Here is a 25,756-nt window from a genome sequence, read left to right on the forward strand (position 1 = left end):
AAATTAATGCTTGACACGATTTTTCATAATTATGTCTCCAATTCTATCTCATTTTAACGAAGTTATATCATTTGATCAGTGTCTTCTGAATGTACATTCTGATTGGTTAACTTTCAATAGCTCCGCCTACTGGCGATGTTTTGGTAATTGGATGACACGGCCCAATTATCGGATTAGGAGATTACCAATTTGTATGAATGGCTTATTGTGATGTTTTGACTAATGGGACATTGGCCAAATACTCGCTGATTGACAGATTTACAATGTGCTAAAATTTTCGGCGAAGTCAATGTCACTTTGATGATACAAATAGGCGAAGTCTGGGAATTTTAGGCGACCACTTCGCCCAAGTCGCCCCCTCGCGAGAGCCCTGAAGATAAAACTGTATGGCAAATCACAAAGCTTTTTATACACATTTAGATCAAATTTATTAAAATCTCTATAATACAAAGGGTACACATACATGTATGCACAATTCACAATATCACAGGCACTTTTATAGCATGTAAATGAGATTAATGGCAACTTAAATAGACAAAACAAGATTCAATAGATCTTAAAAATTAACAATGAGATTTTTGAGAAGCAGTCAGAACTCACAAAATGATACATCAACAAGTAAACAGGAAAAAATGAGACAAAAAACAGGGCTATCTTTTTTAACATTTTCAGTATGAAGTATATACCACTAAGTGTACCATGGTAGTTAAAATTATTTTGTTTTATTTGAAGAGCAAGTCATAATTTATAAAAACAAGATTGAAAGTTTGAGTTAATTCCAAAAAATAAGACCAATAAAATCCTTTTTTGGAAAAAGACAGCATCAAATGCTATTTTAAGAGAATGCAAAAGACTAACTAGACTTTATGATAAAAATGTCTTTTTTTCTTTAAACTACTAGTATAGTTAACTGCACTAAATCATAATTAAAGCATACAATGTCCTTTTTTGGACATCAATTTTATGCAAGGCATTCATAAAACTTGATTTGCATAATCGTGGGCTCAGTCTGCAAGCAAACTAAGCATTCTCAGGACAACCTTAAGTTGCATATTATATAAATGGGCAGCTGCCAAGAACAACATTTAACTGTCAAAGGAAAAGCAAAGTAAGTTCGGAGACAAAGCCAATATCTAATACAATACTTATCCACAAACTAAAGACAAGATTTCATTCTGTGCACTGGCCAATTAATTTTACAGTCAGATGGTAACATTCAGATATTGATTCTCACCGTAAATATTATCTTACAGGTTTATTATTGCCTGAGAGTTTGTGTTGTTGTTTTTTATTCAACCAGAACTTATTCTCTTGGAAAAAATGTTGTACATTGCGTCGATTCTTCAGCACTCTATTTAAGTTAAAGTCAGTTAAAGCAGTTTCATTTTTGTTCATATTCTAACCGTATTTCTACAAAAAAAACCTGTCAGATATTTCTATATATCAATTTCCATAAATTTAACTGTTGTTGTGAAATGTTATGGCTCGTAATGCAACAAGAATTGATATTTAACTTCAGCTATAAACTAACTGAGCTGAAGGTTTTTGGAATCTTTTCTATGGACAATGGTAGCGACATGACATTCAGAAAGACTCAATTCAAGTTCTGTTATTTAGAAAATTATCTCAAAATCAAAATGTTCACAGTAAGTGTTAAATATTGCTATTACTAATTAGACATCACATATTTTAAGTCTTGTCAATAAAAAAAAATAAAAACTTACAGCTTAAACATTACATTAAATTAAGTTATCAAAACAACCTTCACTAACTTTAATACTTAAGGCAACATACAATATGAGGACCCGTTCATGCTATTTTTTCTGTTAATTCTAGCAGACATTATAGACTGTTATAAAACTACTGATATCCAAGGTAATTGATATAAAAAGTTCATATAAATAAATGCGCAACACACAAGAGATATCAGTCCTTTTGCCGAACTTGCTGTGAAAGTTGATGTTGGTTGTCTAAGCATTCCCGTAACTTGTCCTCCGTCATTGTTAGTCGTTGTTCCAGTAAAGACACAGTCTACAAAAAGGACAATTAATTTTGTTTAAAATCTATGCATCAAGTACTTAAAAAATAATTGTGTTTTTTTCAGTGTAAGATCGTAATATATTTCACTGAGTGACCACCAAAAGCTCCACAAGTGTCGGAATTGTGTGTGCTGATGTTTGATTGGTTGAAGGCGACCTAGAACTTCAAAACAGTAAAAATATCAAAATGTTATTTCACTATTTGAAATAGTGAAATATCGTTTTTATTTCACTGATAAATCTCTTTAAATCATCAGAAAGCATATAACAAAAATTAATCATCCAATTCCTGGCTCCATATTCACAGATGTCTTTAAGGGACTAGACACAAGATGGTCCCAAAATAGGAAAATTATCAAATACAGTATTTCACCTAAACAAGCCTAGAATTGTCAATATGACCTAGTATTAGGCCAATAATACATCAAATTACATGATTGCACGAAAATAATATTTTGTCGCTGTCTCAGCTGGGTTTTCCCGTTTAAAAATAGCGCACATTAACTATTGAAATTAACTCATTAATTATTATTTAAACCCACACAAATTCAACTGTAACTTCAATCCCTTACTTGTGTAAGAATATCAAGCTGCCCAACAATGTGCTCCAGGGTCCCCGCCAACTGTGGAGGCATTGTCCCTCTCTCCTCTAGGGGCTGTGTTGTGGATCGAGGTTGGAAATCATCACCCCGTGACCGTGGCCGAGAGTCACTCGACCGCATCTCTACATCATCAAATGATGCTGGCTGAAAATGTTTGTTTGAATGAACTAAAATGCATCACAGAAACCATTCTTTAAGTTTATGACAAATATTCATACTTTGGGCCAAAAAATAAGAAAATCCTTCAGTTTGAGGGGTGAATGGGAAGGTGATTTTTTGTGTATTGCAGTGGTCAAAATTAGCATTAGCCCACAAGCCCTGCACTGGTAGAATGCTTTCATGGCTTCCTCAAATTCTGGGATTTATACAGCTGGGCTAGTTCAAAAATGTTATGCCAAGCAGTAGTACTTCCTAACTCCTTAAATCTGTAATGAACGAGAGGCCCACGAGGGCCTATGCTCTACTGGCAGTACTTGTATGGTAATTTTAATATTTTTGTATATGGTGGTAAAACTGCACTAGGGCCATAAATCAGTCGTTCATTAGCAGATCTGGATGGTTTTGGAAGGAACTGAGCTCTCATGGACATCTTACTACTGTACAAGTTTGATTAAGATACTTTCAAAATTCAAGACAAACGCATTTCCAAGCGTTAATGGATGCAAAAACAAAAAGGTTGGGTTTTTTGTAATGACTACCAGGCTAATAAAATTTAGTGTCACAAATATTTTACGAGTCAACAACACAGGTCATCTTTTAGCCGGTTTGCACATATAAATGAATGCATTGGTTTATAGTAATAATTGGATAAATTTGACCAATCAACGAACATTTTTGGATAACTTTGACCAATCCAAATAGTTAACCATTTTTATACAATTGGCTTGTGAACTTCACCACCCATCATTCCAAATTATAGAAAATTTATATTCGACCCCTGAAAACTTATACCCTTCAAGCAAACATTCATGCCAGGTCATGCTAATTATTCAAAAATATAAAAACAAATGAAAGAAACATCTTTTATAATCTAAGAAATCTAACTGGACCAATGATATTCTAGTACATAGAGCTGAAATCATGTAGTAAATGTAAGCCCTCATCTCATTGGAGAAGAAAATTGCAGGTCCTACTTCTGTCAAGTTTTTTTAACCAATAAAATTCAAGCACCTTATACTACATTCATGCAGCAAATATCAGCTCTCACCTCATTGGATGAGAACATTGAGGGTCCTATTTCTCATATGTATTTCAACCAATAATATTCAAGCACCCAATGCTAAATTCATGCAGCAAATAACAACTCTATTCTTATTGGATGAAAAGATTGCGGGTCCATTTTAACATGTATTTTAACCAAGCACCCAATACTAAATTCATGCAGCAATTATCAGCTCTCACCTCATTGGATGAGAACATTGCGGGTCCTATTTCTGTTACTTCAGGGGCTGCATCATCCATGCTTTTGATGTCACTCCTTCCACCCTGAGGTAAATATGGGTTAGTACAGCATGCTCCCACAATACATGTTCAAGCACTGTAGCAGTGAGATTTACACCAAGCAAAGAAGTAGCAACACATTAATTCAGAGAAATTTATTTACAAATTAGTTGTTCGAATAAGGTCAATATGACTCAAAATCAGACAAAAATCTTTGAGTTGCATAAGGTCTAAAGAAAATACATTTTGTTCGGGTAACCTGACAATACCTACAAAATAGGCACCAACCCTACCTTTTTATCGTCAGTTAGGCCTTGAAAAAAACAAAACATTTGGTTTCATTGTTTGGGTTACCCGACCCTACCTACGGAATAGGCGCCGACCCTACCGTTTTAATAGTCAGTTTAAAAAAAAAGAGATACTAAAAAAAAAAAAAAATATTATTTTTTTTTGGCTTTTTATTTTTTTGCCTTTCAATATGAAGTTTAAAACCTTAAATGCTTATATAGAAGATAACTTTAACACCATTCTCCAATGATGAAAATGACATTCTTATATAAAGCCTAATAAAAAAAAAAAAAGCCTACCTACCCTACCTATTTTGGAAAAGGATGTAACCATTACCAAACAATTTTTTTTTAGGCCTTAGGTACAGAACAAATTAAAAAACAATGAAAAGACTAATGCCTACCACACTGAAACTTGCAAGTTTTGAATATAAAGTTTTTTGTGTTTTTTTACATGAAAAATTATGAATATGATTTCGAATATAACAAAATTGATGCAAATGATGAAAAATCAATTAAAAAATACCATATTCCCCTCGACATGTCAGTTATTTATTCAATACTCAAATCTTCATTCTAACATGCTACAACATTGCCTACCTTAGCTGATTTAGCTGCGCCTGCAGATGAAGGCCTCTGTACTTTCGGTGCTATATCAGCCACAGTGGGGGCCCCGTTCTCCCCAGCTCGCTGTTTGTGAGACTGCAACAACTCGGTAAAGTCCACCTGGTCAAAGTTTGTCTTCCATACCAACACCTAGAGAAAAGAACAATATTGTGGAATCTTTGTATTGGAATGAGTTGGGAAGTTTGGTAAAAATGTTGAGAACAAAAATTAGAATTTAATGTGATCTCAAAGATAGATTTACTAATTTAAAACTATTATTATTTATTTCATTTAACTACAGTTCTTCTAGATAAAGTAAAATCATTTATCATTTGTTTTCATTTTTCAGAACTAACTTATTTTTTAATTTGCAATTTACACTCACATTTGATTTCAGTCAGAGCTCATCCAAATAAGCAGTATTGTAGGATGGGTGCAACATAAGTGTCACAAAACATAATTTTTACTTGTCAATTTTTTTTGCAAAATCAAGCTACATAAATTATAATATTATAATTCCATTCAATTTGATTTTTTTTTCATTGAGACCTCTGGCTTGCGACCGAAATTCTAAAAACCAACATACATATTCCAAACCTCAACTTTCTACAGCCATTTCACCAATCTCCAAAGCAGTTATCTCCCTTGATGAGCAGAAGAAATCTCTACCAACACATTAGCTTGACTTAGAAATATTTTAAAGCAGTATATACAGAATATTTGTTTAAGTTCCAATAAATCATGTTGTTTTCAATGTTTCCAAATTTAAAAAATCAAAATATATTTCAAAAGAAAGGAAAAAGATTAACACCTTCAACTTCACATGATTTTGATTATCTTCATATTTTTTGCTGGACATTAATAATCGTTCTGTACTGATAAGGGAAGTAACCACTGTATAGCATCTGTCACTAGTTACCTGTTCATCTGATCCACCAGAGCCGAAATATTCGCCGGACCTTGAAAATGCCACCGCAGTTACTGGCCCTTGATGTCCATGAAGCGTGTAAAACAATCTCCCCTCGAGGAGGTCAAAAACCTTGAGCTGACCATCATCTGAGCCAGACAGGAGGTAGTTACCACTTGAGTGGAATGACAAACTGTTGACTGCTGCGGAATGGGCTGAAAAGATTTGAAAAGAAACTGCTGACTGCTGCTGAATAGAAAAAAAGCAGATATGAAGCTTTTATGAATCTAGCTGTTTTACTAGGGATGAAAAATGAACCGGTGATATAAATTCAGTTCACAGCTAAAGATGGGTTGCCATGAGCATATTTATACTCAGCATCTTTTTGTATCTTAATATAAGACAGAAATGTCCAACAACATCAGCCCCAATTTCTCGAAACTACTTAAGCTTAACAGGCTTAAGTTGCATATTTTAATTGGCCGAAATACATACTTAAATTGAGTTTTGATGAATGAAAAATGGTTTATTGTGATTATCATTAAGATTTTTCCTAGTTAAAGCCTAAAAGAAGTAAACATAACACAAATTATAAAAAAACTAGAAATGTGTCCATAGGACACGGATGCCCCCACTTCGATTTTTTGTCACAGAAAATAAGCCATAATGATTATTCAGGATAATCTGCACAAGGGCAAATCCTTTTCAAAAATTAGATCGGATAAGATATTTTTTAAGTATTGTTGGGAAATAAAGGGCCCTAACTCCTAAATGATTAAAGCGATTTCCATGGCTATCGAACTTGATCAAGGTATTATGGTCACAAACATGTGTTAAAAGTTTGGTGAGGATTGGACAAACAGTTTTCAAGAATTAGATCGGAAACAATCTTCGGGACGTATTTTTCAAGTCTTTTTTTTGCAAATAAAGGGCCGTAACTCCTAAATGACAAAAGCGATTTCCATGGCTATCGAACTTGATCAAGATATTATGGTCACAATCATGTATGTAAAGTTTGGTGAGGATTGGACACATACTTTTCAAGAATTAGATTGGAAACATATATTTTTGAAGTATTTTTGGCAAAAAAGGGCCGTAACTCCTAAATGACTAAAGCGATTTCCATGACTATCGAACTTGATCAAGATATTATGGTCACAAACATGTGTTTAAAGTTTGGTGAGGATTGGACAAACGGTTTTCAAGAATTAGATCGAAAACAATCTTCGGGACGTACGTACAGACAGACGTACGTACGGACAAGGGCAACCCTATATGCCGCCACTTTGTGGGGGCATAAAAATAATATATTGCGCTTACCTAAATTCTGTTTTAAGAGGCTTAAGTTTCGAGAAATTGGGGCCTGGGATTTAATCCTACTCCCAGTCAACATAAAAAGAACACTTACCTGTATAATGCTGTAGAAGTTTGTTCATTCGTATGTCCCACACTTTAACTGTACTGTCTGTGCCAGCTGAAGCTATACATGTGCCACTCGGGTGAAACTCCACGTGATTTACAAACCTGACAATAAAATATACATGTAATATATACATTAATGAAAACAGACGAAACCTGTTGGCCTGATATCCCAGGGACCAGCCAAAATACTTCGAGCCTCGCGAATATCGAGTCAAGCCAGAATGCTTACAAAGAGTAAAACAAAATTGATCCGTTACAAGTACAGTGGAAACAAAGAGATTTACTAAAATGTTCTGTATCTCTGCTATCAATTAACAAAATGCGATGACATTTCTGCTAAAGTTGAGTTGAGTTGAGGTCTTCTTTTATCAATTATTCAATATCTGATCAGTTGAAATTGTTTTCCTTCTTTATTTATTGTCAAAGACATTAGACAATAATAGGAATTTAGGGGAGTTCACTATTGTCCGAATACATACTGGCCCCATTCAATCAGCAAATGTACAACAAAATCTTGATCTCCAAAATTTAGTTACGCAAATAGAATGGTAAGTGTAATTTGCAAATTCAAATATTTAAACCTGAAGTCCAAGCAAGCATTTTGTTTCAAAATAAATGTAATTTCTACCAGAGATTACCGAATCAAAAAATAATTTGCAACATTTGCACTTAATTTGTTTTTAATATCTTGCACAAAATTTGTGTTATAGCCAAGGTTTAAGTATTTCCATCAAACGCCGCTGCTAATGAAGTCACAGCTATGAAGGCCAGGCCCCAATTCTTTTTTAAATCTTAAGCATAACAGGTTTACTTAATTTATTTAATTAAACCAAATGTCAAACTTAATCTTGATTTTTTTAAATACAAATTAGTTTATTGTGAATTTGTGATTATCATATAGATAATTTTCTTTAAAAGTAAAAAAAACTCTAAAACACTTCATAAATTATACCAAAAGAATAGAGAGCTTAGCTTAATCTTGTAATAAGAGACTTAAGATTTTTCGAGAAATTGTGGCCAGATGGCTTCAAAAAATAAACGAGCTAAAAATATTGGAGGATCAATTGTAAAATCAGTCCAATTACACATACCCTCCATGTTCATGGAATGTGTGGACACACTCTTTGCTATTTCTGTCCCAGAGTTTAACTGTCTTGTCATCACTACCTGACACAATCAGTCGGCCATCCGGGGAAAACCTGCAATGTAGCAAAGGGAATTTAGTTTAATCACATGCTCTCCAGTTGCTAAATGAAACTTTTATAATATAAGCAAAATATACCAGTAATTTTCTGTTTTTAAAGTGAGATATCATATATATTGCACATCTTGAGCAAGTTGATATATTTACTTGTGGTAGACCACTCATGTAAATAAGATATTCTTTGCTCATTGTTTGCAGATGAAATATTATGGATGTAAAACACAGTTCATTACAAGCAACTTCTTATTTCCAAAAGCTGTCTATGCGTTTTAATAATTAATTTTCAAAAATTAATCAAATTGCTTCTCGTAATAAGAACACTGCTTCTCTGTTTTAACCAGGCGACAAGCGGCATAACTTGAAAATCTTTATTTTATTGTCTCTGAAAACATGTGTAACAAGTTTCATTTGAAAAACTTTCAGTAATGGTCATGTATTAGTTTTTGGAAGACAAAAGCAATGATGATGAGGAAAAAGACAAGCTAAAATGATCTCACTTTAAAAAATCAAAGTTTGACTTACTTTGCCGACCTGACCCAGTTCATGTGTTGGTTGAGTGAAAAGAGAAACTTCTGTCTGTGTACTGTCCATAACTGAAATAACATAAACTTGCATAAATACATTATACATGTATAAGATATTCCAAACAAAATATTTCTGCATACAATCATATCTTGCCACCATATGTGGTGATATTTGGAAATTAAAACATAGAATTAAATTGTTGATGAAATAATAATATCTTTAAATATATACAAACATATACCAGGAACAACAAATACAGTAAGTTGCATAAATAATAATATTTTTAAAAGCAACATTAGTGGAAATAAAGCTGGATTATAATTTATGGTGACAAAAGTTTGCAATTGTACAAGTTATCTGTACAACGTATGTACATGTTCATTAGATAAATTTAGTCTTCATCAGGAAGTTCTTTAAAACTTTAACCCTAATTCTGTTTTACCTTTATAGTTTTGTCATCTGATGCAGTAACAAGCGTCTGTCCATCTCCGGAAAAGTCTACAGATCGTACTGTGGCAGTGTGGGCTTTGAACACTGTTGACTCCCCTTTTCTGTTGAAGAGTCCAAAGAAATAGAATTATTCAAGTGTTAAGTTAAATTGCTGATATCCCTTTATTTTGGAACAGTCCAAAACTAAATTATTACATTGTATTAATTGTGAGCTTTCTGTTGAAAATTTATGTTTTTTGGCTAAAAACGTTACTACAGCTCTAAGAAAAATTACTATATATGCCCTTTTTCTAAGAATTGAGAACTGTTCAATAGAGAGTTATCTAAATAACTAAAGTAACATATTGACGCAAAATCAACTTTTTCTGAGACAAACAAATCAAAACTGTCAATGTGTGAGAGTACAGCTTTAAAAAAAATCCGCCTAAAAAAAGTCCGCCTAAAACCTTATCATAAATTGTATTGTTGCTATCTTGCAGACCGAAAATATTTCTTATGTTTTCATACATTATCTCATCATCTCTTACACAGAAGGGATCCAAAGGCGAACAGTTTTATCTCTAGATGCGGAGGCTACCAGATGTCCCGATGGTGAGAATCGTACATTCATAACGGCATCCTGGAAAACAATACCAAATCACATCTCTATTAGTCATTAAAAAACAACAACATAAAACTATACTTGTAGTCTATTTGGACTAAAATAAGGAAATCCATTTTTGACTAGAAATTAACAATATTGCTTAATAAAATTGGCCTCAAATTGGTCAGAAAAAAACAACACTAGTCTAGGCAGAGATCCATATCATCATTATGACATACCTTATGCCCCACAAATCTGTATGCTCTCATCTGTGGTTTAAAGTTCCAGACCATCAAGCAATTGTCCATTGAGCCAGAGGCTGAAATACAGATCCATTATATTATATACACATATCGTTCCAGATACATGTATCGCAATAGACAACTCCCTATTTGACAACACTCTAGTGCCTGATACTGCATTTTACACAGGATAGTTTTAACCTGGAGTGGAGTTGTTCAGCTCCCGATTCAAAATAACCATGAAGTAAATTGGGATTCAAACCATCTGAATATGGATAGTCTTTGGAGCTATTTTGATGAAAAATCTAACTAAACCCAGTCTCTGCAAAAAGATCTTGACTGGCAATAGCAGAACCTAGAGTTTGCAGTCAACAATTTTATTCTTTGCATTACAAGCTATGTAAAAAAAAATGCTAAAATTCGCACCATACAAAATTAAATTAGTTCAAGGCATATTCGAACATTTAACCCTTTCAGTTCAAAACTTAGTTGACACTTGTTATTAAAAGGATGTGTAGTTAAGAAAACATAGGACAAGTTTTAAGAAATCAGATGACAAGTTGTTACGAAAACCTTTAATAACTCTACTCATCAGCTTAATGAACATTATTTCAATGTCATTTATAAATATGCTCATGTTTGCTTACCAAGTTGTTTCATGTTGGGGTTGAAGTCGACACTCGTCACCGTGTCACGGTGACCTTTAAAGTGCCGCTCCAGCGACGGATCCTCCTTCAAAACAAATATGTTAACAATTATCCCGTGTCACATTTTGTTAAACCATTAAATGTGTACATGTACCACTTTGGTAACTGAATTATTTACTGTTCATCACCTTACACATACTTTACTGTAGTGCAATATACACTGTTAAAAATATCTATCTAAGAAGAATCATTACATCAATAAAGTTATTATTCGTATGTTATTTCTTTTAAATTTTTTTTTTAAATATCTCATTAGGCCTAAAAAAAAAAAATACATTTGGTTCGGGTTACCCGACCCTACCTACGGAATAGGCGCCGACCCTAACGTTTTTATAGTCAGTTTGGAAAAAAAAATGAAAAACTAAAAAAACTAAAAAATTCTTCTTTTTTTTGCTTTTCAATATGTAGTTAAAACCTTAATTGCTTATATAGAAGATAACTTTAACACCATTTTCCAATGATGAAAATGACATTCTTATATAAAGCCTAATAAAAATAAAAAAATAAAAAGCCTACCTACCCTACCTATTTTTGAAAAGGATGTAACCCTAACCAAACAAATTTTTTTTTAGGCCTTATCTCAAATTAGATTTTCGATGAAATTATGCTATAAAAAACAACAACAAGCCTCACTATATCATATCAAGATTTTGAGCATCTTACCAGTGCAGTGCTAAATTTGATCATTGAATCTTACAGAGTGACCGCAGTTTAATATTTTTACAGATTTGTGGGTTGTGCTGTCAATCGAGTCAATTTCCTTTCATTCAAAAAATTACAAAACATTTCATTTTGCTTTGATTTGACAGTAGTTTGGCCAATGACATTCAAGCATTAGCATACACATGCACTATCAGTTTTCATCTTGCAAAATGACGGGAAAGGGCAATGATCTGACATTGTCTAGCTACAATAATGAGCCGTCAGGGATATTATTATATAATTCAAAATTTCTTTTGTATCTCTCTTATGACGTCTTGAGTCTGCTGTAGTAAAAAAAATTCATCAAAACTCGTTTACAGCAATTTAGGGGGACTAGTGTCCGCCATGACCTGTGTCACCCAATCTTAACCATGTCACAATGCTTTAAGATGGTGTCTTTAAAAAATGATGGCAAGTACTATTAGTGATAGCCGTTGCTTTTCATTGTTACCATATTTGACAGAAAAGAACTGCACAACCATACTGTAATTTAGTAAGAATTACGTTATGATAATTTTTGACAGCACAAATTGTCAAATATATAAACAAGACTTGTGAATCTGCTTCTAAAATAACAGAACGTATCGGAGTTGTTGCAGAATTATCTTAACTTCATGCAATTAAAAAGCAAAATGTCATACCAATGGACTCGTCATTTTTCGTTGACAGTTGGGGAAAATGTCAAAATACAAGTCTGATCAAGTTTGTTTTCAAACAGTGGCGGTAGGGTCCTTAATACGCATGCGCACAGAAAGATTCACAAGGGGACGTAAATAAAGGTCAGATAGCAAGAACTTTTGTACAACAAAATGAAGGAACAAATTTGCCGTGCAGCGAGTCACCGCCAAAAATATAGGACATAACTTAATGCGATAAATTAAACATATATTCAGTGAGTTTGTACAAGTCATCAAATGAAATAATGCATTTAATGATGACGTTACGAATATAATTCATAAACACTATTTGGATGCTAACGTTTTTTATTGAAGATAAGGACTGGACGTCTGGACAACAGCAAATTTAATTGTAATTATTCGTCTTCAAGTAATAATATGTTATACTATGTTATTAAAAGGCGTTGATAAATTTTGGCCTTCTATGTATATATGCAATGAGCGACTATACGAAGGGAGCGAATTTAGACCACAATCTATACGTATATAAAAAAAGCAATCTATACCTTTTGAATAATAAATGGTGTAGTGACATTCTCTAATTTTAAGTTATGTTAAAAAATCACCTTCCCCGCCGACCCTTATGTCAACCTACTCGATATGTGTTACAAGTTTGTGTAAAAGATGACGACACTATGCAGTGAATGTAAAACACTGAAAGTATCAGTAAGCAGTCATATAAAATAGAACTGTGAAACCAAAAAGGGAGCCGAAACCTCCAGAACGCCCCCCCCCCCCCCCACCAAAAAAACAACAACAACAAAAAAACTAGGTATGTTTATCAAGGGTGGTTAGGTACCACCTTGGAACGGTCAGTAAAACCTAAATTTACTGGGAGTTTAACCAGTTTACGTGCACAACCTCACTCTTATCCCAACAATCCTGAATAAAGAAAAAACGTAAAAGGGAAATCGTATCAAAGTATTCATTAATTTGAGGAAACTTAATGATGAAACAAATAATAATAAACCCCAAGTACTTCAATGATTAGAGACCCCATCTCTATCTGCAGACGGAGGAATACAATTCGGAGTACATCATGCAAAAACAATTTAAGAGAAACAAACACAGTCACAAACGCTTAAAAATGTACAATACGAGCACAATAACTCATGGTGAATTCATTTTGACGAAAAACAACGACGTCATTTCCAATTACGTAGGATAACGGGCAACAAAAACGTCTGTATGATGACTGAAAAAGCGGATATTTGTAATATCATTTTTTTTCCACCGAGTGATCACATTCTCGTACGCCAGAGTGATGATGCTTTGCGTACCCGATTTTTTTATTATCAAACCTCTGATGAATAAGAACGAGTGATCACTGAGTTGAAGCAATATTTTTACGAGTGTGGCAGCGGTTTTCACATTACTAACATTTAAATTTACATTTTGATTCAAGTTTCTCAAACGACTGGGTTACAGGCAATGTACAACACTAGTGTTTGTTGTAAACTAAAACAATGGTAGAATAAAACTTCATGTAATAGTTTGTTTACGCCAACTGATACAGGGGGTGGATTACTGAATTTAGTGATAGAGGAGGCATTACTTTGGCGCTTTACTTTGGCTCGCAACTTCGAACTCGCGGCGTCTGTCCTTGAATAAAATATGTATGCTTTACTTCAGTATTTAACGATGTACAGTTTATGAAGGAATATATGTCCGAAATATTTATTCATCTTGGTAAAATTACCGAATTACTATTGTTTAATTATTTACTTTGACGTGGAGGATTTGGCCATACTAAATTAGTTTGATGTTAAATGTCAACCTTAAGTACGAAATCCCATCTAGTTATCTTGAAAAAAATACGAACCACCGGAAAAAAACGAATATTAATTACATTGAAATTAATTCTAATTTTAATTTAGACATCTGATCGAATCTCCTTAGTACATTCTGGACCACTCCAAGTTGTTATGTAGATGTCCATTTTAGTTAGTTAGTTCAAATAAAACTTGCATTTAAGTATGTTGATCATGGGAATCACACATAATGCATACTTTTCTGATATCAAATGCCAAGAACACTAGAACACGTGAAGCGTGTTGTTTACACTTGTGTTTAGTAGTCGAAATTATAGTAAAGGGAAATTATAAATATTCGACAAGATCGTTGATCATGTAAATTGTGTTGTTGTTGTTGTTGTTGTTGTTGTTGATTCGATTGGGAAGCTCAGCACCTATTCGTCCGCGGTAGCTCAACATAGAAACGATTTGGTATTGAATACGATTTAAAAATATATATACATGTATATATATATAAGTTCAATGTGGCAATGGGAGTTCTAGAGTCCTTCCGGAGAAGTGACTCCTTTTAGTCTAAAAGTTTACCTGCTGATGTAGTCTACTAATGTGTTTTTTTTTCTACAATACTAACAAGAAAAAATCACTTGAACAATATTTGGGCGCCAGGTGTGCCCCTCCGATGATGGACAGTTTGCGTTTTTGAACACAAAATAAACAGCAGTGCGTTCAGTAAGGCGAGCGTTTACAAAACGCTCGCAAACGTTTTGTTTTGTATCTCTGTTGCAACGCAGCGCATACACGTTAAGCGGGAAACCAAACAGCAAACGTTCGCCGCAAACATCTTTACTGAACGCGTTGCTGATAATTAAATGTGTGCTGTTTTACCTACTAGCTGGCCTAATTTAGCCGACTTCCCGAAAATGGGTGATAACGAAGGTCTTGTGCATTTTCGTGTTGTGAGATTCATCTATGAGGCTGGTAAGAAAACAATGTTGTAGATGCATAAATTTAAATAAGATCATAATCCCTAAAAAGAAGTGTATTCTATTTGTCACATATTTTCGCGTTTACTAAGGGTTACAATGTACATGCAGGCTACATTCCACTATTTTGGTTATGTCCTATCTCTTCGTTGCATTGGAAATTCTAAAAAAATCTTCAATTAAACGAGGTTTTTTCAATAAATTTAGATGGTGTACAATTGTTTTTATGTTACGCTGTTTGAACAAATACAGTATTCCCCTCACACCTAATACTTCCTTAATTTTCTACCCAAATACTAGTAACGAATATCACTTAAAAATTCTGAGAGTTTGCATACCAAATAATGAGTAACCTCTTTTGAGTCCCAAGTAGACCATTAAAAGTTCGTAGATAACACATACCAAAGAGGAGGCGCAGGGGTTCTTAGAGTCCTTTTCATGTTGACTTCCTGCTCTAACCTAGCACAACTGCATGTTTACGATTTTTTTATATTGGCGGCTTCACAGACCTATAAACCATGGATTGGCAACTGCCCAATATCGGTGAAACGATAAGAAATAATAATTTACCCACAATCCTAAGCGCGCTTGGCAATTATCGGAAAATTCCAACGAATCTCAGATCGGTAATTAACGGCAGTCTTCGGTTATTTCTGCCAGCTGTGCTGATAGTTATTTTTAACACCGATCGACATGTCGCATGTAATATGTTTGTAGTTTGTCATTATTGCATTTTCTCTAATTATCGAAGTATTAATCAGGACCTTAAATGTTCCTGATTAAAGTTATATTTAGTTTCAATTAATGTTTTACTTTTTTGGAATGAAATCGCGCTGTACACGTGAGTTTGAGCGAATGGATTAACACAGATGAGAGTTGCCAATCCATGGTTTATAGGTCCATGACGGCTTCCATAATCTTTGCTACATGTATTTGTTAATTGTGAACCGAAGCAGTGAGGCAATTTTATGCACTGCTATAAATATTTCAGGAATGAAGTTGCGCATGAAGACAATTCCTCTCTCTACGACCTGTGTACTGTATCACAGATTTTTTAGAGAAAACAAGTTGGATGATTTTGACCCATATGTAAGTAATAGAAATATGGCTATTACGAATTACTGGGTCACTGAACCATATGCTTTAAGTATCGCCTTAAATAGTTCATGAATATTTATACATTTATATATAAATAAAATGCCAATATATTTTATTTATTTTATTAAAGTTTAATCCATTGTACACATAAGATGTAAGTTGAATATACAGTAAAGTTCATACCGAAAGACGTTAAAAGTTGGTACAAGTAGCTCCGCTGCCTGGCACTTGGCATTTAAAAGGTAGTGCTTGGAAAAGTGGTGCACTCAGTACTGGTTTAACCTAGGAAAGTTGTACCTTTGTGTATCGGTGCTTTACACCAAGCACAAAAAAGAACCAAGGTGTCTCTTTGAAAAAGAGCTAGGGTATCGCACCCAGACTTCCTTGTATCCCACAACTTTCTTTTCCGCGTGCTGTCCTTCAGCAAAAACAAAAAGGACCCCATTGGAAATAAGTGCTTGCACTTTCACGGGTTATCCTTAACCGCAAGGTCTAAAGAAGTACCCAACACGCACAACTATTTTGACTTGAAATGAATATCATATTTCTGAATCATAGCTCCTAGTATTCAAGCTTATCAAAGCTTTTAATTTATAGTACATTTACATGTATTGCTTGGTTGATTTTGAAACTGGTTACATATTTACTTATGATCATTCTATTTCCCAGCTGATAGCTGCCACTTGCCTGTACCTTGCTGGAAAAGTTGAGGAAGAACAACACATCAGTCTGCGTGACGTTGTCAATGTCACTTACAGGTTTGACTCTTGCATTGTTATATAAAGTTTTCTTCAGTTGAATATCAATCCCAGCCATATGTTTATGATACATTTAAAACCAGGACCGGTATTCAAAAACATCTTAAGTCATTTCTTAACTTTTATTTCCTACATTTTCATTTTAAATTTAAAGAGAAGTACAAGTACTTTTAGTGTAAAAGTATCTATATAACATAATTAAAATATTAATGAAAATATTGTTTTTAAGATATTGTTATGTTATAATATAACGTGACCAGTGAGATACTGAACTAAGGAAAATGAAAAAAGTTTCTTTTTGGTTTCCTGACCTATCATATTATAACCACATCTGTAACAAGTGCAATATTGATTACCGGTAGTGATTTTTTTAGACATTTTCTTTGATTAAGTGAAAAAAATGCACAAGGGTTTGCATTCCCTTTAAGTGCTCACATTTTTACACCGTCTTTGACATATGTATGTTAAAACTCTATGGGCCCATCTTATCCCTTTTTTCAAATTAAAATTTCTTAGTAGTACCGGTAATTATGTTTATTTCAAAACTTACGAGTTTAAATGGTCAGTTTAGGCAAAGTTTATTGGATTTTAAAAGTAAAATATTCAATTTTATTTGTGACACTCAAAAAATCTATTTAATTGAAATTCTTTATATTACGATATTTTGTCGTATTCTAGATAAGATGATGCCTATGTGTGTAAGGCTTGATGTTTTATTTCTAGGACGTTAAATCGTGATAAGCCGCCCCTTGAAATGGGAGAGAAGTATTGGCAATATCGGGACTCCGTCGTCAACTGTGAGCTCTTCCTACTACGCAGTCTGCAATTTAAATCTGTGGTCTACCATCCACACAAGGTACATATGCTTAGGAATGCTTCAAACATATATACATTTTGAGCAATTTTAATTTGGCCTGCGTGTCTTAATTGAAGTACCTGTACCATTAGTCCAATAGGATTGTGTAGTTTCATGCTTCTGGATATAGGAATATTTTCTTGCCATACATGACTATTGTATGGTTTGTATGGAAGTTTTATCCATAAAGTTCAATTTAAGATAATGAGTATTTGATTTTTATATCAATTTGAAGCAAATTTCTGACGCTTAAAACATTGTCGGGCACATTTAAGTACATTTGTGATAGATTGACAAAAGTAAAACGTACAACTCGAATGGCTGCATGTGATACAGTCCTAGGATGAAAAGGGGACAGGAACTCTAATTCTGATTTAGTTTAATCATCATTGCACAGTTTGAGCCGAGATTAGTGGTCAAGTTGCTTATGGCCATTAGTATATTGGACCTGAATTGGTTTATACTACATGTAATTTATTTTTGCTTGCTTGTAAAGACTGCTGAAAGCTGATTTAAATCAATCACCAGTACGTTTTCTTGGCAGAAACCAGCCAAGCGTTTAGTAAATATGTTTGCGGCGAACATTTGCTGTTTGGTTCACTGCTTGCAGAGTATGCACTGTGTTGCAACAGGGATTTAAACGCTCGCCTTACTGAACTCACTGCTGTACTGTGTCCTTTTTGAGAGGCAATAGGAAAGTACCCCTTGGGTGAGAGGCAGACACCTATACCACTAGACCTATCTCACCCCTAAATTGATCATTGCAAATATCATTTCAGTTTTTGCTTCACTATCTCAAATACCTTGAGGACTGGTTTGATCCTGTGACATGGTCCACATTTCCGTTGACGCGCACATGCTGGGGAATCCTGCGAGACACGTACCATTCCCCCCTCGCGCTCCGCTACAAACCCCAGCATATCGCAATAGCTGTACTTTACTTCTCCATATTGTGTCACGGCTTAGAGGTGCCACATAACAGGACTGCCGACCGTCCCTGGTGGAAGGTGGGTTTATATGGCTTCTGAAGCTGAATTCTTACAATCTGTTTGTGTCTTTAATCAAACACAGTTTTAGTGTTTCTGCTATTGCCTAAGCGTTTTGAGCATGGGGCTGCGCCTGCGTCCTTCTGACTGCCAGAAATACGCCGTGCTGCCCTCTTAATTCACCATTATTCCCATGTGACAGCCCCTTGTGATAGAATTATTATCAGACAAACATTATTAAGTCTCCAATAATCCAGTGCATAAAGCGAGATAGTAATGGTTAACTGGTTGCGCTACCTTGTTATCTGGATATCGCTTTGGTTTTATACTTATAATGCCATGAAATTATACTTGACCGTTAAAAAATAATATTTCAAGATGTTTACATGAAATGTGGTAAATACATTGGTCACTCAAAATTGTTTAAGATATGGTCATGAAACCTGGTCAATAGTGTTAGCAGGGTTCTCAAAAAGTTTTGGTTGAACCGTCTCAAATAGTAAAGTAACCGACCAGCTTCTACTTATTCTACTGAAAATCAATTTAGTTTTCCAAATTTGAAGCGGCCCTATTGCCACTTGAACCGTCCATTTTGGCCGACAGCCGGTTTTTATTGAGAACACTGTGTTAGCAATTACAATATACATAATTGTCAAGGGGACAAGCATAGTGCCACACATTTACTGACTCTCCAGAGAACAAACCTATTCTCTCCTACTTAAGTTTAAACCTATTATTCCTACTCTTTGTTTTAAAAAATGTTGATTTACTATCAGTGATTTTTTTGGTGCAATTCACTGCCTTTTAAAGGCTGTTTCCCCTTGCAAAAAAACTGTTCATTTTCCCCAAAATTTTATATTTTTTTCCCAATTTGATAAATGCAGATGATGTTAATGAATTAAAAAGCAATGAATTTCTTGAAATATAAACAAAATCTTGACAAGACTTAGTCTTTCACAGCATAGTGTATGCACAAAAAAGTGAAAACATGTATATTTGCCATTATATTAGCTGTTTTGGCCTGATTTTGTATTTTTCCCAAAGTCAACTTTTTTCCCAATTTGCAAGGCAGAGGCAGTAAAAATAATTTTTTTAAAAATTCACCGATTATCAGTGTTTATTTTCAGTTGTTAGTATTTTTAACTGATTACTTTGGGAGTCCAAAGTGGCATGTATTAGTCAATCCAAACATTGCTGATCTCTGATGGACTGATGACTTAATTTTTTAACATCTTTAAACTGTCGTTACGGGCTTAGTTTCATCACAGGTTTGATGAAATAGGTATTACTGGTAGACAATAAAAATGTTTGTTGTGATAAAAAATAGTTATTAATGATCTTAAGCTGATGTACAAAATTCCTTTACGGTATTCCTACTTTTTGTCACAAAAACATCCTACTTTGTCCTTTTTATGTTTTAAACTAAAGTAACTGTTCCTATTTAATCCTACTTTATTGTGGGACTCGACCTAAGAGCCTGCGTTTGCTTCGAACTGTATTTTATTGCTCAAAATGAACTGTGTGTGTTGCCATTTCAGGTCTTTAAGGAGGACATAACATTGAACGAAATCAAAGACATTATAAACGAGATCATCTTCACATTTGATATGGAAGCAATGTTGCAGACCACAGGATGATAGGGAGTTGCTAAATGCACACCGTTTAAAATTTACAACCATAGAAGTGAGGTGGAAGAGGCGGGGCTTAGATATATGGGTGTGACTAACGATACATAGCTGTGCGCCCTACTGTGCTAGTACTATTAAATATACAGCATTGTTTCGCAGCAATATTTTTTTAAGATAATTTTACTTGTATTCATTAAATCTTCTCATCTTTATTAATCTACAATGTGCTCATTAAGGAGCAGCTTAGAAAAAGATTGACACTCGACTTGTATGAAGTGTGGACTCAAACATGGTGCATTTAGTGAAGTGGAAGTGGGAAAATGTGTATAATTGTGTTGAAATTAAGAGTTTGTAATGTGAATTATGTGAATGAATAAATCATTAGGAGACTGGGTGGTATTTAGACAAGAGACTGAATTGGAATTCTTTTTTTTCTCTGAAATTCTGATATTGAAGGATGCACTATCATAAACATTTGTCCATACTAGAGAGTGTTCATACCAGTATTTGTGTTGTATATACGAGTTTTAAATGTAAATAAATCATTGTGAGGCTGGCATGGTATTTAGACAAGAAACTAAATTGAAAATAAAGATACATTTGATTTAGGGTGCAAAATTGATAAATGATAGTATATATGTTGAGTTCAGTTTTCACAGTTAATTTTGAAACCATTAAGATATGATAGGAACTTACAATTATTGTGAAGCAAAATAATTGTCGGAGTGTTATGGAAAAAAAAAAATTGCTTTTGATTGTTCAAATCTTTTTACAATTAGTAATATTTACATTCCTATTGCACTTCCTCCGATATAGACATTCTTTGAGTTAATATGACATGCTCGGAAACCTTTCATCTTAATAAAACAATGATTGTGATTGGTCACATGACAATTATACTACGGTAAAATGTACATGATGTTGATGAAAAGAGAGATGTTCTCGACACTGCCGTTGTTCTAGCAGCCAAAATCATTCTATGTTAAACTGTCATGAAAGTGTTGTTATTCAGCGTTGTAGTTGGATTATCCCGGTGAAATTTTGCAAATAATGAGTGTAATTATACACATTTATTATTTTATAATTGCATCTGTGTATGAAAACATTTGGTCACTGCACAGATCAAAGTCAAGTCCTTCGGACAGTGGAATGACCAAATTTTACATACACCAATGAACCGCGATACTTAGACATTCAATCCATATATGGTATATATAGGAAATAAAATGTCAAACTTGTTATGCTTGGACTTTTATATGTACACACCATGAGGGCCTTCACTGAAGGCTCTGCCCCTCTACTAAAGCTTTTCATGTTCATACAAGTCCACGAAATTAACATGAGACAATCTGACTACAGTACACATACTTCCTTGTTTAAACTTCTAAGATTATATCTCGGTAACAATCTTGGATTACCAGTTGAATATTGAATAAATGTTAATTCCTTGCTGACTTTCAATATAAAGTGTGTGTGTATACCACATGATAAATTGCGTCATAAATGCTACGTCGGAAGGCAATATTTTTATTTGAAAAAATACTTTAAACAAAGATAACTTCACTATTTCTTCACCATTTTAAATGGAACATAGCGCAGTCTACGCTGCTTACGGAGCCCCACCTTCGGTCTTTTACCAGAATTTGATTGCGAGTTAAGTTTCCGAAAACACTTTGACAAACCTTTTCACAATACAGTCGTCTCACGGAGCGCTGTCAACACATTATTTGGGAAAAGTGTTTGATGAAACTAATCACCATATCAACTTTGGTAATAAAACGAAGGCAAGGTTCTTTAAGCGGCATAGACTGCCCTTTGTTTCATTTAAAATGGTGTTGTAAATGAAAAGTTATCTTTGATTTAAGTCTTCATTTTAAGCAAATTTTTGCCTTCCGACGTAGCATATTATATGACATCATTTATCATGTGGTATACAGACACTGATATATATAGCGGAAGGAACACTCAGATTGGCTGACAGGAAGATGACCTACTCTGCATGAATCTCAGATTCTAATATGGAGTGTATTAAGTTGTGGCTTTAATTGAACTGACTAAGTTTGATGAGACTGGGTAGAATATTTGGCATGTAGCAGTTAAACTTTTCCACAGGTTCGATTATGGCTACTTTGCACACTAATATGTCTGGAATAGTTAAAAGTAATTAAAGTCACGAAATAATAACATTTTACTCAACTTATATCAAACCAAAGAATAAACAGTATTTATTTGTTTCAACTTATTTAATTTTACAATGATTGTGAAACAAGCTATTGCAACTTAAATTAATCACTCTCGTTGGTACTATGTTGCACGAGAGTGTGGTCTTGTGTTGTGGGGGGAAACCGAAGTACCCTGAGAAAACCCACTTGTCTGGCTTGTTGACGACTAACCAAACTCACATGTGCCCAGGCCAGGAAGCGAGTGCGCTAACCCTGTATTATAGAATTTTATTTTGACAATAGACTTAGTTTGTGATAAAACAAACCTTTCTGTGAAATTTGACTACCCTAGGTTGAGTTTTTATTTTATTGCTAACATCACTGTGACATAAAGCATAAACTTAATAGGGGTCGTCTACTTGACAGGACTTTCCTGTAAATGAATGGGCTCTGGGTTTTGAAGTTTAACTTCTTGATTAAAAAACAATCCCACTGTCTTAAGCCACTCTTGGCAATCCCACTGTCTAAAGCCTATCCTGGCAAGTCCACTGTCTTAAGCCACTCTTGGCATTCCCACTGTCTTAAGCCACTCTTGGCATTCCCACTGTCTTAAGCCACTCTTGGCAATCACACTGTCAAAAGCCTATCCTGGCAATTCCACTGTCTTAAGCCACTTTTGGCATTCCAACTGTCTAAAGCCTATCCTGGCAATTCCACTGTCTTAAGCCACTCTTGGCAATCCCACTGTCTAAAGCCTATCTTGGCAATCCCATTGTCTTAAGCCACTTTTGGCATTCCAACTGTCTAAAGCCTATCCTGGCAATTCCACTGTCTTAAGCCACTCTTGGCAATCCCACTGTCTTAAGCCACTCTTGGCAATCCCATTGTCTTAAGCCACTCTTGGCATTCCATCTGTCTAAAGCCTATCTTGGCAATCCCACTGTCTTAAGCCACTCTTGGCAATTCCACTGTCTTAAGCCACACTTGGCAATCCCACTGTCTTAAGCCACTCTTGGCATTCTGAATGTCTAAAGCCACTCTTGGCATTCCAACTGTCTTGAGCCACTCTTGGCATTCTGACTGTATAAAGCCACTCTTGGCATTCTGACTGTCTTAAGCCACTCTGACTGTCTAAAATCACTCTTGACATTCTGTCTAAAGCCACACTTGGCAATCAGACTGTCTAAAGCCACTCTTGCCAATCCAAATTTCTAAAGCCACACTTGGCATTCTGAATGTCGAAAGTCACACTTGGCATTCTGAATGTCGAAAGTCACACTTGGCATTCTGAATGTCGAAAGTCACTCTTGGCATTCTGAATGTCTAAAGTCACTCAGGACAATCAAAATGTCTAGTCACTCTTGGCAATCAGAATGTCCAAAGAAATATACTTAACCATCATAAAGAGTAACAAATGAGACAAAGGAGAAAGAACAAATATGTATCTTTAAACCTTTAATGAATAAAAACAGGTAAATATACATCCAAGTAAAAATATATAAGACAGTGTTGAACACCGCCTGAAAACGTAATGAAAATAATGTATCAATTTTGAGCAGATTTTCAAATACATGTAAACTAATTACGAGTATGAACACTTTTAATTAATAAAACATTTTAATATAAGTTTATGGTTATGATTACTGCATTGCAGATTGAATTTGTTATGAGCCATGCTCATGTTCATTATATTCTATACAAAATATAAATCTCTATTTTCAAATTCATTATATATCACAGTAATAGGACAGTAGAAGGTCAAATGGTCACAGTCAAGGACATCAATTAGTAACGGTTTAAGCCATACAACATTTTCGAACGGAAATATGAAAAATCTGCGATTTGATCTTTTGTCAGCAATCCTTTATCATTGGTTTGCAGATATTTATGCAAAAAATTGCTCTTTCCAAGACAAAAAATGAAAAAGTTGTCAAAACGTTCAATCAGTGAGAGTGCAGCTTTAACTACAGTGGCGTACTTGAATTATGAACTGTAAGTCCAAACACATGAGGGAGGTGTCAAAAAGTGAAGGCTTTTCTTTATTTTGATCTGATTATGTTACATGGGGTTGTACTTGGACCAGTATCTCCTGCCTCAAGACATTTTTTAAGAATACATTTATAAATGAAATATTTTAAATGATTCTGATGGCACACTTTAAGTCAAATTCTGACAAACTTAACAATTGCAAAGTTACAAATACATACACACTCAAGTTTTCTATTTTTATTCCCGAACTTTTAAGTACTTGCCATTTCGCAGGAAACCTTAATTCATTTGTACGCTCGGGCATTCTGGAGTGGGTATATGCCCCTGATATAAATCATAATTATTATATGCCAATGTTTGAGGGTATTCAACTGTAAATCCTTTTCTTTTCTGTTGGTAAGCATTAACTCAATATCACTGGAAAAGCACTTGGCAGAAAACTGGAATCCATGTTTGGAGCTTCCATCACAGTCATACAAATTATAATATAAAATGAATTACTATGGTGATTTATCACACAATTTAACTTGACCAGATAGTATGCATACAATGTCAGCAAATTTCATCATGATTGGATAATAAATATGGTACTTGAATTATTGTCCTCACATGAATTTTTTTCCATAAAACCCTCTTACCAAGTTCTATCATGATTGGATAATAAATACTTAAAGTATTGTCTCACTGCACATAACAAAAACATAACATTTTTAATGTAAAAGGGGCATTAATCTGGAGTTAATGATATACACCATGATGTGTATCAGAGTCTTGCTGTACTTGTGTGTATTGTACTGGCGAACACGTGTACCAAGTTTCATTTGAATACCTTGAATGATTTTTTAGGGTAACAGCTAAAGTTGGAGTTTTTTGGCGTCAAATGCCGACAACGAGGCAAAGGCTATGACTAAACCTCATCTTAAATGTAAATCTCGACTTAAAAGTATTAAAAACATCATAATTATATATTGAAGTATTACACAATGTTAAAACATTTATTTCTGCAATGTAAGGCCTGTTGGAATATTTGATAAAAAAAATTGACATCAACAAATATTTATCAAAAGAAATCAGAAAACATCAGCATCAAATGAAATGAACACATTGGGATCTAAATCTCAATAAACCCTTAAGGCGCCAAACGTATAA

The 25,756-nt window shown here is 34.3% G+C and overlaps 2 protein-coding genes across 3 annotated transcripts; one reads left to right on the forward strand and one right to left on the reverse strand.

The window, feature by feature from the left end:
• Window positions 1–417: 417 nt before the first annotated feature.
• Window positions 418–12,451, reverse strand: LOC128216511 (POC1 centriolar protein homolog A-like). Of its 2 annotated transcripts, XM_052923094.1 has the most exons (13): window positions 12,358–12,451; window positions 10,955–11,039; window positions 10,305–10,384; window positions 10,010–10,101; window positions 9,475–9,583; window positions 9,030–9,100; window positions 8,395–8,502; window positions 7,290–7,405; window positions 5,894–6,096; window positions 4,969–5,124; window positions 4,043–4,126; window positions 2,612–2,785; window positions 418–2,031 (listed from the first exon to the last, which is right to left on the reverse strand). In XM_052923094.1, exons 1-13 carry the CDS (start codon window positions 12,370–12,372, stop codon window positions 1,927–1,929), a joined length of 1,398 nt encoding a protein of 465 aa, XP_052779054.1. In that variant the 5' UTR covers window positions 12,373–12,451; the 3' UTR covers window positions 418–1,926. The 2 variants fall into 2 exon arrangements, with proteins under 2 accessions (XP_052779054.1, XP_052779055.1); XM_052923095.1 differs by lacking the exon at window positions 4,043–4,126.
• A 2,580-nt stretch (window positions 12,452–15,031) lies between these two features.
• On the forward strand, window positions 15,032–21,697 carry LOC128217757 (cyclin-Q-like). The gene is made up of 6 exons (XM_052925123.1): window positions 15,032–15,125; window positions 16,122–16,219; window positions 16,898–16,986; window positions 17,710–17,842; window positions 18,622–18,849; window positions 20,367–21,697. Exons 1-6 carry the CDS (start codon window positions 15,068–15,070, stop codon window positions 20,463–20,465), a joined length of 705 nt encoding a protein of 234 aa, XP_052781083.1. The 5' UTR covers window positions 15,032–15,067; the 3' UTR covers window positions 20,466–21,697.
• The last annotated feature ends 4,059 nt before the right edge of the window (window positions 21,698–25,756 follow it).

Source organism: Mya arenaria, chromosome 14 (genome assembly GCF_026914265.1).
Source record: "Mya arenaria isolate MELC-2E11 chromosome 14, ASM2691426v1".
NCBI lineage: Eukaryota > Metazoa > Mollusca > Bivalvia > Myida > Myidae > Mya > Mya arenaria.

Bases quoted from the DNA above. Each gene is read 5' to 3' on its own strand.
- LOC128217757 (XM_052925123.1), top strand. From the start codon at position 15,068: ATGGGTGATAACGAAGGTCTTGTGCATTTTCGTGTTGTGAGATTCATC. The intron at 17,843-18,621 runs GTACATATGCTT...ATATCATTTCAG, and splicing joins TGGTCTACCATCCACACAAG to TTTTTGCTTCACTATCTCAA. The intron at 18,850-20,366 runs GTGGGTTTATAT...TTGCCATTTCAG, and splicing joins CCGACCGTCCCTGGTGGAAG to GTCTTTAAGGAGGACATAAC.
- LOC128216511 (XM_052923094.1), bottom strand. The intron at 5,125-5,893 runs GTAACTAGTGAC...TCTTTTCTCTAG, and splicing joins CTGGTGGATCAGATGAACAG to GTGTTGGTATGGAAGACAAA. The intron at 2,786-4,042 runs GTGAGAGCTGAT...AAACATTTTCAG, and splicing joins CAATGTTCTCATCCAATGAG to CCAGCATCATTTGATGATGT.